Source organism: Diadema setosum, chromosome 6, assembly GCF_964275005.1.
Source record: "Diadema setosum chromosome 6, eeDiaSeto1, whole genome shotgun sequence".
In the NCBI taxonomy this organism is placed as follows: domain Eukaryota; kingdom Metazoa; phylum Echinodermata; class Echinoidea; order Diadematoida; family Diadematidae; genus Diadema; species Diadema setosum.
This window is the reverse complement of record NC_092690.1, coordinates 34,171,816-34,184,208: the sequence shown is the minus strand read 5'-3', so window position 1 is coordinate 34,184,208 and position 12,393 is coordinate 34,171,816. Positions and strand designations below refer to the sequence as shown.

The 12,393-nt window shown below is 39.8% G+C and overlaps 1 protein-coding gene across 1 annotated transcript in view; it reads left to right on the top strand.

Moving 5' to 3' along the window:
• Positions 1 to 203: 203 nt before the first annotated feature.
• LOC140229754 (ATP-binding cassette sub-family C member 10-like) overlaps positions 204 to 12,393 on the top strand; it is a 44,612-nt gene continuing 32,422 nt past the window's right edge. The window contains exons 1-6 of the mRNA XM_072309988.1: positions 204 to 318; positions 1,231 to 1,424; positions 1,985 to 2,236; positions 4,605 to 4,703; positions 8,111 to 8,300; positions 11,608 to 11,859. Of these exons, the coding sequence (XP_072166089.1) occupies positions 204 to 318; positions 1,231 to 1,424; positions 1,985 to 2,236; positions 4,605 to 4,703; positions 8,111 to 8,300; positions 11,608 to 11,859 (1,102 nt within the window). The remainder of the gene's footprint in view (positions 319 to 1,230; positions 1,425 to 1,984; positions 2,237 to 4,604; positions 4,704 to 8,110; positions 8,301 to 11,607; positions 11,860 to 12,393) is intronic.

The window sequence follows — 12,393 nt, the reverse complement described above, 5'->3', positions numbered from 1 at the left end:
TAATCGTACGGCAAGCGGGGAGAGCGTAGTGACAGCGTAAACGCAGCTTGATGAGCGTAACCGGGTCTTTCTGAGCGTAGTAACATCGGCACAAGAGCGGGAAGTAATCCTAGCTCTAATTTTCGAAGAAGAAGAAATGAAGAAAGAGAGTCTGCACATGATGTTGAAAGAGGAGGAAGAGGACATAGTAGAATTTTGAGAATATGAAATCATCTACATCTGGAGGAAGACGGACTATCAAAGATCTGCACGTCTCTGATTATAACAGTGCATTGCTGCAATGGAACCGTGAGTTGAGTAGCCTCTTCGAGGTCCACGGTATATTTCTTTGGTTCTGCATGCTAATAAGTTGAGTGACTGCGGATCGACAGTAGAATCGGGGTACATCGGGGCACATCGGGCACATTTAAGCTCTCTAAACGGTGTAACAGCGTAATAAGATCGTATAGATAGCATCGGCAACATCGCACTGACAGCGTAGCTACATCGTTCTAAAGCGTAACTGCAGCGGGAGAAATTGTAATGTCTCATTTCCGATCATCGTAGTAAGAGCGTAGCAAGCACGTGGTAGTCATAACTGCAAACTGCAGCGTTCTCAGAGCGTTCTAACATCGTACTGTGTCCAGATCGGGCCAGGTTTTACCCGATCCTTCCTGATCTGAGAAAATTGTCAAATCGTAACGATAATGGCATAGTGGAACAGGGGCTTAAGAGCTTTTGCATTAGAGATATGCTCTTCACAACATTTCTACAGAAAGAAATAAATGAAGATAAAAAATCAAGAGAGAATTCATATAGAAACAAAAAGTGATCCGTGAGCTTTCACGGATCACCTAACCATTCAGTTTGCCCATTTCCTTTTGTGGTACTGCATGGACTATTCGAAATATCTATGTGGCCATGTTATCTACTGCAATTATATTACAATCGCACGGATGCTGTGCTTGATTTGAGATGGATATAGCTCACTCTTGATTTTGACTTTCATATATTTCAAATGTCATATAAGTTTGCTTATGTACATGTAATACAACCAATATCATTTTGTTTGCTTGTCTTTATGTAGATTTTATGGCATATCTTCACATTACAGTTGCAGTCATTTGTTTGCATCTGATAGCATAACCAATGACATTATAAACCTTTGATTTAGAGTAAAGAAATATGCGTGCTATATTCATTTTCTGTAAACCAGTCCATAATCACCGCTGAATGTTTACCACAAATCAGAAAAGGGCCTTGCCGAAGGAGAATGCGTAAAGATTTCAGGAGGAAACTTCCACTGGGAGCGGCCAAAGCGGGATAAGGACGAGACTGACAATAGCAGTAACACACAGGGCAACGCTCTTGGTGAAAAGGATCAAGTGGATGAACAAGGGGAGCACATTGTGAGGTTGGAAGACATTGATCTGAGCTTGTACAAGGTATGACCAAGGACCGCTTTCATAAAAGGGTTTGCAATTATTCGAAGATGCCAGAATTGTAGTTACCGTGGCAGCAGTAGGCAAATACCCAATTAGCTTGGTGAGCATTAAAGTCCTTTCCATAGTAACTGCAATCATAGATGTTCACCATAGTTACAAACATCTTTGTCTCAAGATATTGACTGAATGTGAACATGGCTATGATTAACAAAGTTTATTCACTGACGTCATCTCTCTTATGAATGGTTTGTAGGTTGCCTGATTAACGACCACAATATGGATACATACCTGGTTTTAACTTCGTATGTGGGTCTTGTTACTAGCAATTATTTTTGTGATAGAACTTCTTTGTGCAACTCTGTTTATCATTATTTGTGAGCAGTGTTTGCTCAAGAATGAGTTCTAAATAGGCCTAATCATCATTTCGAGCTCTACAGTAATTTCTTATTTGTAAGACCTGACATCAGCACGTTTTTTTTTTTTCTTTCACCCATTAAAGACTGTAATTTGTCATCGGAATTCTAATTTCGAATATTTGTGCTTTCTCATGGATCGGAAAGGGTCAATTTGTTGGCATCTTGGGACAAGTTGGGTCAGGCAAGAGCTCCCTCTTTGCTGCTATCACGGCTGACATGGTGAAGGAGGGCGGCAGCATTGCAGTTGCACACCTTGACCAGGGCTTTGGTCTGGTCACCCAGGAACCCTGGTTACAGCAGGCAACACTCAAAGAAAACATTCTCTTTGGGAAAGCCTTCGACGCCCAGTGGTACGACCGTGTCATTGAGGCCTGTGCCCTAGCGGATGACCTCGGAGTGAGTCTAAGGGAACATTCATCTAAGTGTGTTCGGTACAATGAAACCCATGACACGCCAATCACTTCATATCATTTCACGTTATTTCAATTCATTTCTATCATTAATTCATTGACTAGGTTAGAATTAGGAATTGGTAGGCCTTTATCTAAGCCCCATCATGAAGGTCAAAGCTGATAATTACTGTACAGATGACTGAATGAAAATGGCTTATATTGAGGAGGGGACATATGAAGAGTTTATTCGCAAAAACAGATAAGTCCATTTTGTTAAATTCTTTTAAATCACGATTTTTCGTTACACTCTGTTGACGTAGAACGGGAATGATGTAGAGATCATAATATATGTCGCTTACCTGCGTAATAGAAGGTTTAATTTTTAGAAATCTACACAAATGGGAAGTTTTTTAAATGTTGTACCCTTCAATGTGTTTTGCGGCAAAAGCCGATAAGTCCACTTCTCGTTTTGTTGCAAAAGCCGATAAGTCCACTGCTCGCAGTATAAAACAGGTGCGTTGCAAGTCTTCTCAAGTTTTTAGCAATGCTCATTAAGTTTAGCACACACACACTGTTTTTGGGATGGATATGTGCAAGACATTTTATTCTTGTCGAATGTATTGGAAATTGCATTGCCATGGTGACGGCATACAATGGTCATAATCACTGAATGGCTTTTCATAATCACAGTACTTCCGCATTTTTTCGAGCAAGGATCATGAAATTTGGCGAGCAAATTGGCCTCTGGTAAATGTACAAGTCACATTCTTTCATGACTCAAACACTGCGTTGCCATGGTAACAGCATATTACAGCGATTGATCGGGAAAATATTAGGGATTAAAAAAGGTCATCATTTTTCAAGCAAATGCTTACGAAGGCTGGTACACAAATATTAGTGTCGGGATGAAGATGTGCAGGACATTTTTTTTTTTTTCGAATGTGTTGGAAACTGCGTTGCCATGATAACAACACATTATGGTAATAAATGTAAACGGCATGTTCTGACAATAAATCGGGAAAACATTTTTCCTCATTTTCTCAAGCAAAATGGTCACGAACTTTGGTACACACACATTGGTGTGGCCAATGGTGGTGGTGAAGACGTTTTTTTGAATGTGTTGGAAACTGCGTTGCTATAACATCCAAATATCATGAAAATAAATCTGGACAAAATATTTCGATCAAAGTACTTCCTCATGCTTTGTAGCAGTGCTCATACAATTCGGCAGACATGCTGTTCTTTGGAACAAGGAAAGCAGGACACCATGTTTCGAATGTGTGGAAGGTGCGTTGCCGTATCAACAGTATATTTTATTTCTTGCGCTCCCGTTTTCGTCGCGGGTTGGACGGAAGCTGGGTAGCATCTAGAAGCTTACTGTCGACATACACGATTATTTAGATCAGCACGCAGTACACGCGTAGCAGCGACGCTGACGCAGCAGCCTGCATGTTATAGCGGTGCCCGTATCGTGAGTGTATGTAGTAATACATAGTTACTGTACAGCATACATAACACAGCATAATCAATGAAGTCACCTGACACATATACGATATGCTGATTGGTTAATGTGGATTTGTCGGCTTTTGCAACAAAAGGAGAAGTGGACTTATCGGTTTTTGCTGCAAAACACTAAATGTAGACTGAAATACTCCGAGTTATATTGCGTTTTGTTATAAACTGATTATATCTTTAGATTGGTCCCACAATTCCTTAAATCAGTTTCAGTTTCAATTTTGTTTATTTTGCGCCAAGCATTAAAAATATACAGAGCATAAAATAAAACATGAAAGTACGAATCGGGATACAACAAGAGAAAAATCCATGGGACATACAACATACAATTAGAAATAATGTGGCGGTATGACTACTTACAAAGACAATGCCATTGGTGGGGGAAGCAGCAAGAAAAGAAAAAGCCCTCGTGAGTAACTGACCCATGAGCTGTAGCATACATACCTTTGACAGATTAAAAAAAAAATGTCAGTCGAGTTGACAAAACAGAACAAGTCAAAACAATGCAATCATTACAAAACAAAACTACGGAGGTATGGACGATGACAACACAGAAAACAGCAACAACAAAATAAGCCTTGAATTTGCTTAAGAAGAATAAGCCACACTATAATATGTCGATTGATTTTCATGGAAAATGAACTTATCGGTTTTTGCGAACAAACTCTTCATATTCTGTTATAGATAAAACATTTGGAATAATATTAAGTTGCTCATCATTACCTCATCTATAAAAATATGGGGATTATAAATGGCCGAGCGGGATGAATACATAATTGTCAAGTGGATATTTGTATAATTGCTGTAGTAATAGTTGTGTACTTCATAGAGATGATCCTTTCCACGATGTGTCACAGATTTTGCCCTCTGGAGACGAGACAGAGATAGGAGAAAACGGAGCCACACTCAGCGGAGGTCAGAAGGCGAGAGTGGCCCTAGCAAGGGCGGTCTATCAGGTAAATGCTCCATCATAATGCTCACGAGAGTAGAGGGCAGATTACAAAACACACCCTCAGCCCCGTAATTTGGTATGCTATACCATTGATTGTATTAAGATCAGGTTGCCCTCCCATGGTCATGTCAGGATCAAACATTTCTTAAAAATCTCAGGTCAGATATCAACAGCAACAATTTTATTTCATGAGTTTCTGCAGGAACTCACAACGAAAGCCCACGTACTCAACATGTGCTCAGTCATATCGCTTTTTCACACGTTAAAGGTTGTGTATACATGTAGTTCTGATCGAGGTGAGGATTTAGCTTTTAATGTTTTGCGAGATATTCAGAAACCACTGTACGAGATGTCAAAGGGCATGCAATTCTAAAGGTATCAAAAGTTTATTTGATGAAAATCGGGTTTTAAATGGCTGAGATATCCAAAAACAAGGTGAAACAAAGAGATCCTAATAAAAGGCGTGGCCTGTCGCATTTTGTTATCATCACTATTTGGATATCTAAGCCATTTGAAAACCAATTTTCATCAAATAAACATTGAATCCTTCTCAAAATTACTTGCTCTTTCACAATTCATAAGAGGTTTCTCATTATCTCACTTAGGAACGTTCAAAACATGAATCCCCACCTCAACCAGTACTGTGCAGTCCCTTTAAGAGAGGGAATAAGTTCCCTCTTGCAGTCCTAGAAGTTCTACCATCCCAGTCTACTCTATTGAGCTTTCCAGACAATCACATACTGCAACGCTCACGTTTCAGCCATGTTGTACAGTACTACAGTTCTTGATTGAAAAAGTTGAAAAGTTGCAATACATTTGTCACATATCTCCGTTTCGGATACTTTTTGGTAACCAAAATATTGACCTTTTACATAAATTCATCTAAAATACAATAATGATCATATGTTTCATATTCAGTTTGAAGATTAACATCCGGAATAACAGCATTTTAAGAACGTAGACTTTCCTTCACAAAGGCAAAGATAGGAAAGGACATACAACTTTGACCCTTTTTGCCCTTGTAACCCCAAATTTACACGCGTTACTGTAAAAGTGACCATTATGCAGGATCATTTCTGTAAATGGATAATCATCTGGCACAGTCCGAAAGCAAGAAAAAAAATGAAACCGATCAATACAATACTCTTCAACACAACCGCACGACACTCCGCGAATAACTAATGAGGTAATGAGCAATGTGACTGAGCTTGCACCCAATCTTAGCTATATAGCTTGTCGAACAAACTTATTGTCGTTAACATTTATTTGATCAACCTTGCTACATTAGTGAAAATAAGGACAGTCTGCTCAGGTGAAACAGCATTACACTCCAACCCATGGCATTTACAAACAGTGTGAAAAAAAAAAAGTGCTGGGCATTGAACAGAGCACAGTTGAGAGGGTCGGTGCAATAAAGTACTGACCCACACTATTGTCAAAATTGAGTTACATGCATTTTCATGATCATTATCCTTCACTCCATGAAAGTATCATATTTGAATTCTACCGATAGGATGGTAAAAAATGCATGCTTTCATGTTTTATTAATGTACAATGTATAGATTTTGCAAACATTCAACAGCGATTATCTCAAAATGACTATTGTGTGGGTAAGCACTATATTGCACCGACCCCCTCAGTTGATACCCCCATCTCCCATCTCCAAGTTTGGAACATGTCAAGCACTTCTGTAGCGAGAGCATGGTGGTTCTAGAGCGTATGATAATCGGCCAGTTAGCGTATTAAAAGCGGGTAGTTTGTAGCTGCAACGCGGTAGCAACGCGGACAAGGAAAAGAAAAGCGCATTGTAAAGCCCCGGTCACACAGCACTCCACTTCTAAATCACGTACAAAAAGTTATGAAAATCTGGTGGACGCGGTCGGAAGTGGTAATTTTTGGGCCAATTTTGGTTTGGCCGTGCTTTGTACTGGTATGGCCGTTGGCGGCTGTTCCACCGTTGAAGCACTGCCTAAGCACGGCTAACCATGTCCAGTCACGTGTATGTACGCGGAAAAATCCATTTGCCAGTGATAAGCCGCTAAAACCACGCTATTTCCCGTGATACCAACGCGTAGCGCGCTCAGATGACCATGCTCTGCCCGTGACAGACTGCTAAACTTTCGCGTCTTACCCACGTCTTACCGCGTCTCCCGAAGTTTTAATCACTGCCGGAACACGGATTATCACGTGTGTTTCACGTGTGTTGCACGTCTTTACCACGTGTGCCGCCCGTGGTTGTCCGCGGAAAAAAAAGTTGAGCAGTTCAAAATTTTTTACCGCGTCCGACGCCGTTCCGATTTGTCCCCGCGTCCTGCCACGTCTATAAATCGACCGTAGCTCGTCTTAAACTCGACTTCAACGCGAACAACTTTGTCTGCTTCACGGGAGACCACTTTTTGACGTGTTTTGGCAGTGATTAAGCCGTAAAACGCTGTGTGACCGGGCTTTAAGCGCCCCATCGCCCATGGAAATGTCCACTTTTACAGTACCTGTATGACATACCAGGAACCGACTATGAACAAAAGAAATTATTGTACCAGGCCAGGGAGGTGAAAATGGAGAAAAGCGTTTGAAATTCTTTTCCCCACGTACACGCAGTATGAAACTTCACTTGTTTTTTTTTTTTTTTTTTTTTCGTTTACCACAGTTACTCAATGCAAGTAGTTTAACTTGAACGCATTTCATATATCTTCAAAAACCTCGCCATTTGCCCGATACGATGTGTACTTTGCTCGTAGGCCTGTTTTGTAGTATACAGGTGTATCCACATTTAACCCTTTAATGGATGACTTAACAAACATTGCGATTTCACACCAGGTTCTAACAGGTGTTGCTCTAGAATACCAAGATTTAGGGGTGAAAGCATATTCTGGACATCCATGTTCGTTTGACACTGACATCTGACTGAAAAAAGTTCAATTATGTATCCCAACTTATAACCTGATCGCTTGAGATCGTAGCATTGGTCCGGCTTTACCGTATCACAGTCGCTCTGATCGTTTCACCGTTTTAACGAGGTCTTAACCCATTGAGGACGGGCTGTTTTGGCTTTAATATACATTTCTCATAGGCACCTTCCCGAGAATTCTCAGGACTAGTCTTCAATGTGTTAATAGGCATACGAATATCGCAATACGATCGGTTCAACCGTAGCGTGTCGCGTCGGCCTAGAAAAGCGGCAACAACGTGACAGAGTCCCACCGTCGTCATGGCTCTATCGCCTTCAGGTTGAGCGTAGAGAAACAGTAGTATGAAATTATCTTGCAGGCCAAAAAATGGAGATGGAGAGCGACTGTGCGCTATTTGTGAATTTGTCACAGGTCACCATGGTCATCACGATCGTTTTCCTAGTTAGATGGGGTTATAAAAGTATTACATGATGTATTCCGACGTGTGTCTGGCCAAATCCAGGACAGCGACATCTACCTCCTTGACGATCCTCTGGCCGCCGTGGACGTCCACGTCGGGCAGCACATCTTCTCCAAGTGTATCATGGGACTTCTGCGACACAAGACCCGCATTCTCTGCACCCACCACACCAAGTACCTCACTGAGGCGGATATGGTGGTGGTCATGGATGGCTGCAAGGTCACTAATATTGGTGAGTGTGACGCACCGTCAAAATGAGTGAGATACGTCAAACAATGATGGATTGGCCCTGTCTGTCCAAATGGGGACGAGTATGGCCATTAATTTTTGACATGAATATCCGAGACAACTCCATAGCAGAACCTAATGTGATTTTGCCTAATAACATCAAAATTTGATAATGATTATGAGCAATCAGGTGGAGTGGATTGGATTGGAAAATTTATCAGCAACCTTATAAACGGATGCACGCCACCGTGAAGAGACCTGACACCCACGAGTCATACAGCCCACGATTCACACAGCTCACAATTCATACAACCTACTAGTTATACAACCCACGAGTTCGATATCAAGAAAAATGGCCCAGAAGTTGTACAGCCCATTAGGTCGACACTTAACCATAAAAAGGCTCCCGAAACCGACACTACGCAAACAAAGCTCACGAAGACCGACACTACAGAAAAGAGGCTCACAAGACCGACACTAGGCAAAAAAAAAAAAAAAAAAAAAAAAGAGAGACCCACAGGATGAACACCGCCATGTGTAGACCACTTGACTATAGGTGTCGAGATAATGGCATAAGGAAGATATGAGAAATGGAAAAGGAGAGTTGCTAGGGTGTTGCCCGCCGATTTGCCCTCCCTCACCTCCTGGTTCAAGATCCTTAATTGTGTTTGCCTGCGTGTTTGTGAAAAAAAAGACCGAAAAACAAAAAGGGGAAGAACTTCAATCCTGTTCATCTTCTAGCTAGAAATCAGAAAAGCCTATTAAAGTTGTACTATCAAAGATCTTAAATTATACCACGGGTATTATATAATACACACACACACACACACATATATATTAGATATATATATATATATATATATATATATATATATATATATATATATATATATATATATACATATATATATATATATATATATATATATATATATATGTATATATTTATACATATATATATTTATTTATTTATATATACATATATGTATATAAGAGTATCTGAATATAAGAACGACCCAAGTCCATGGAAGACCATTTCGAGTAAACTTAAAAAAAAAAACTTCATATCTTTTTTCTTTGTCCAATAATATTTCTATCTAAATGTGATGGGAAGGTAACATTGTATATACAGATTAGAACATATATTATTATTATGACAATTAACATTTACAGTAATTGTGGAGAGGCCATTTTGTGTGATGGACTTGGGTCGTTCTTTGAATCATATACATGATATTCTGCTATAGAGATGAGAGAGGGATGAGAGAGGGCGCAATAATATGAATGTAAGAATAACCCAAGTCCTTCATTCTTACATTCATATTAGATTTAACTCATTCATTTCAGGCACTTCCGGGGTAATTAGGATTTATCATTTATATACAAGATGAGTCCGTGCATACGGTACAATTTCTAATGTCAAACTGAATTTGGCCAAAAATTGGACTTTGGTCGTTCTTATATGCAGGTCTTCATAGTATATATATATATATATATATATATATTGGGTTGGGGGAAGGGGCGGAGGTCCCATGAAGAAGTTATTTTATCTGAAAAAAAAAACAATCAGTAACAATGTCGGGACAGAACTGACCATAAAAGTTACGCATATAGAAAACCATGCTTAATGCCGTTGATATTTAAATGGTCATGCTTGATTAGTTACAATCTCTCGCTCGATAACAGGTTGCGTGTCGAAATTGCACACGCCAGTACATAATTTTATTTTCATGGAAGACTCTGTCGAGGTATACATGTTTGTCATTGACATGTTGATGGCGCTGCTCATCATGTCGATATCGTGAGCCTTCTTTGCGTAGTGTCAGTCTCGTGAGTCTTCTTTGCCTAGTGTCGATCTCATCGGTTTTCTTTACCTAGTGTTGGTCTCGTGAACCTTTTCTGTGTAGTGTCGAACTCATGGACTGTATGATTCATGGGTCGTATAACTAGTGGGCTGTATGACTCAGGAACCTATTTGTTACTGTAAAACATGATATATTCTCGGCATAGATTTTTCGCGAATTGGAGCCGACAGCCTTTTCCGTGGCATGAAATTTTCGCGAAATATGCCACTGGCGTTCAATGCACATAGTGTAAACATGGACTTTCGCGTGCATTTTAATTTCGCGAATCTTGGCGCTCGCGAAATTCGCGAAATTAAAGTGCACGCGAAAATTCCTCGTTTTACAGTATATCGGTCTCGTGGACTGTTTAACTCGGGGCTAATGATATCGTGGAATAACCCCTCATAATTATATTCGGTAATACTGTTATTCATTGTCTCTTTTTTATTATGTTTGGTGGGACTAATTGTGCACAGTCTTCTTGGAGACACACTACGAGATTATACGGTAAATGTGTAGATCAAATAGGAAACATGATAAAGAAATAATTGTACAGATGAGCCGATATGTAGACCTGAAAGTGCGCATGTGGTCTCAACCCGCTTGGTCCAATTTCCAGAACTGTCTTTATTTTGGCTAAACAATTCTGGTTCCCGTTTCTTAATTTCCAGAAGGTCTGCTTCCTGGATTGAGAGAGAGAAAACATAGAGATTTAAAGAAAAAACAATGGGAGAAGGAAGTAGTGCGGTTTCTTGCACAGGAAAACAAAGAGAGAACAGGAAGGAGTGTGCTCTGATGATACCTCTCTATCACTGCACGCATGGTGAAACTTGTTTTGGCTGAACTTGCGATTCTGGTTGAATAGAAGGGTCTCCAGCACAATTTTGCAGATACAAACCTGTCACATTCAACTACATTTGTCTTCTTAAATCAAGGAAAACATGCAATGTCATTTTTCTTATTCGTAATGTTAATTTGGAATTAGTAAAGAGAGAAATCTTTAATGTTTCCCTAATGTTTTCCTTTGCTTCTACACATAGTATTTTTTAATGCTGTTCATAGTTACTGAAATTTGTACAGTTTCATCTTTAGCAAGCTACGTTTTAATATCAACCTACTCTTTCATTTGTTTTATCCTGGTGCTCATGTGATCGGTTTTTTTTTTTTTCATTCGCATAGTACCATGCCATATTACGGAAACAGTGGATACAAATGTTTTTCTTTTTTTTTTTTCTTTTTTTTCTGGTTTCCGTTACGGTGTTCTTCATAAATTATGGGACATGGTTAGATGAGAATAGCATTCATGCCAAACAGTTCACATAGTTTGTCGTAGAACAGGTTGTGGACAAAACGAAGTTAAGCCACGTGGAGTTCGATAAGTAATATTTGTTTAGTAGATAAGGTGCTTTTGACAAAGCGAGAGTAATTTGTACACTTGTTCTAAGTTACTGCCAATCCCTATCACAGGTCCACCTGGCAGTGTTCTCAGCCGGTCACAAAACACTGCCGACCTCCAATTCAAGGAATCGGCAACCACGAACAGTAATGGGGACAGGTCTGCCGGGGCAGGCGACCAGGAAAAGAAGAGCAGCGGCAAACTGGTGGAGGAGGAACAGAAGGGACAGGGTGTTGTGAAGTTTGACGTCTACAAGATGTATTTGAAGGCTGTTGGCAGCAAAGTAGTGCTGACTTTGTTCGCTCTGTTTCTTTCAGTAAAAGGTGTGTCCAGTTCTGTACATTGCTTCCGATTTAGTTCTGCAGTGACCATGGTGATGGTGACTTACATCACCTCTTAAAGGGATTGTACGGTTTTGGTTGAGACCTAATTTCAGGTTTCTAACATTTTTTGGGTAAAATAATGAGAAACCTCTTGTGAAATATGAAAGAGCATGTAATTCTATGAGGAATTTAACGTTTATTTGATGAAAATTGGTTTTTGAAATGGCTGAGATATCCAAAAAAGAGCAATTATAAGAAAGTGTGGGACCCACACTTTATTACCATCGCTTTGTTTTACTTTGTTTTTGGATGTTTCAGTCATTCCAAACCCGAATATCATCAAATAAACTTTGAATTCCTCTTAAAATGGTATGCTCTATACTATATCATAAGTGTTTTCTTGGTATCTTGCAAAAAGTTAAAAGCCCAATTCTCATCTCCACCAATACTGTACCATCCCTTTAATATAATAGTTACCTCAAAGTGATATGATTCAAGTGTATCACCTGCTGCATTAGCATATCTTCACATGTT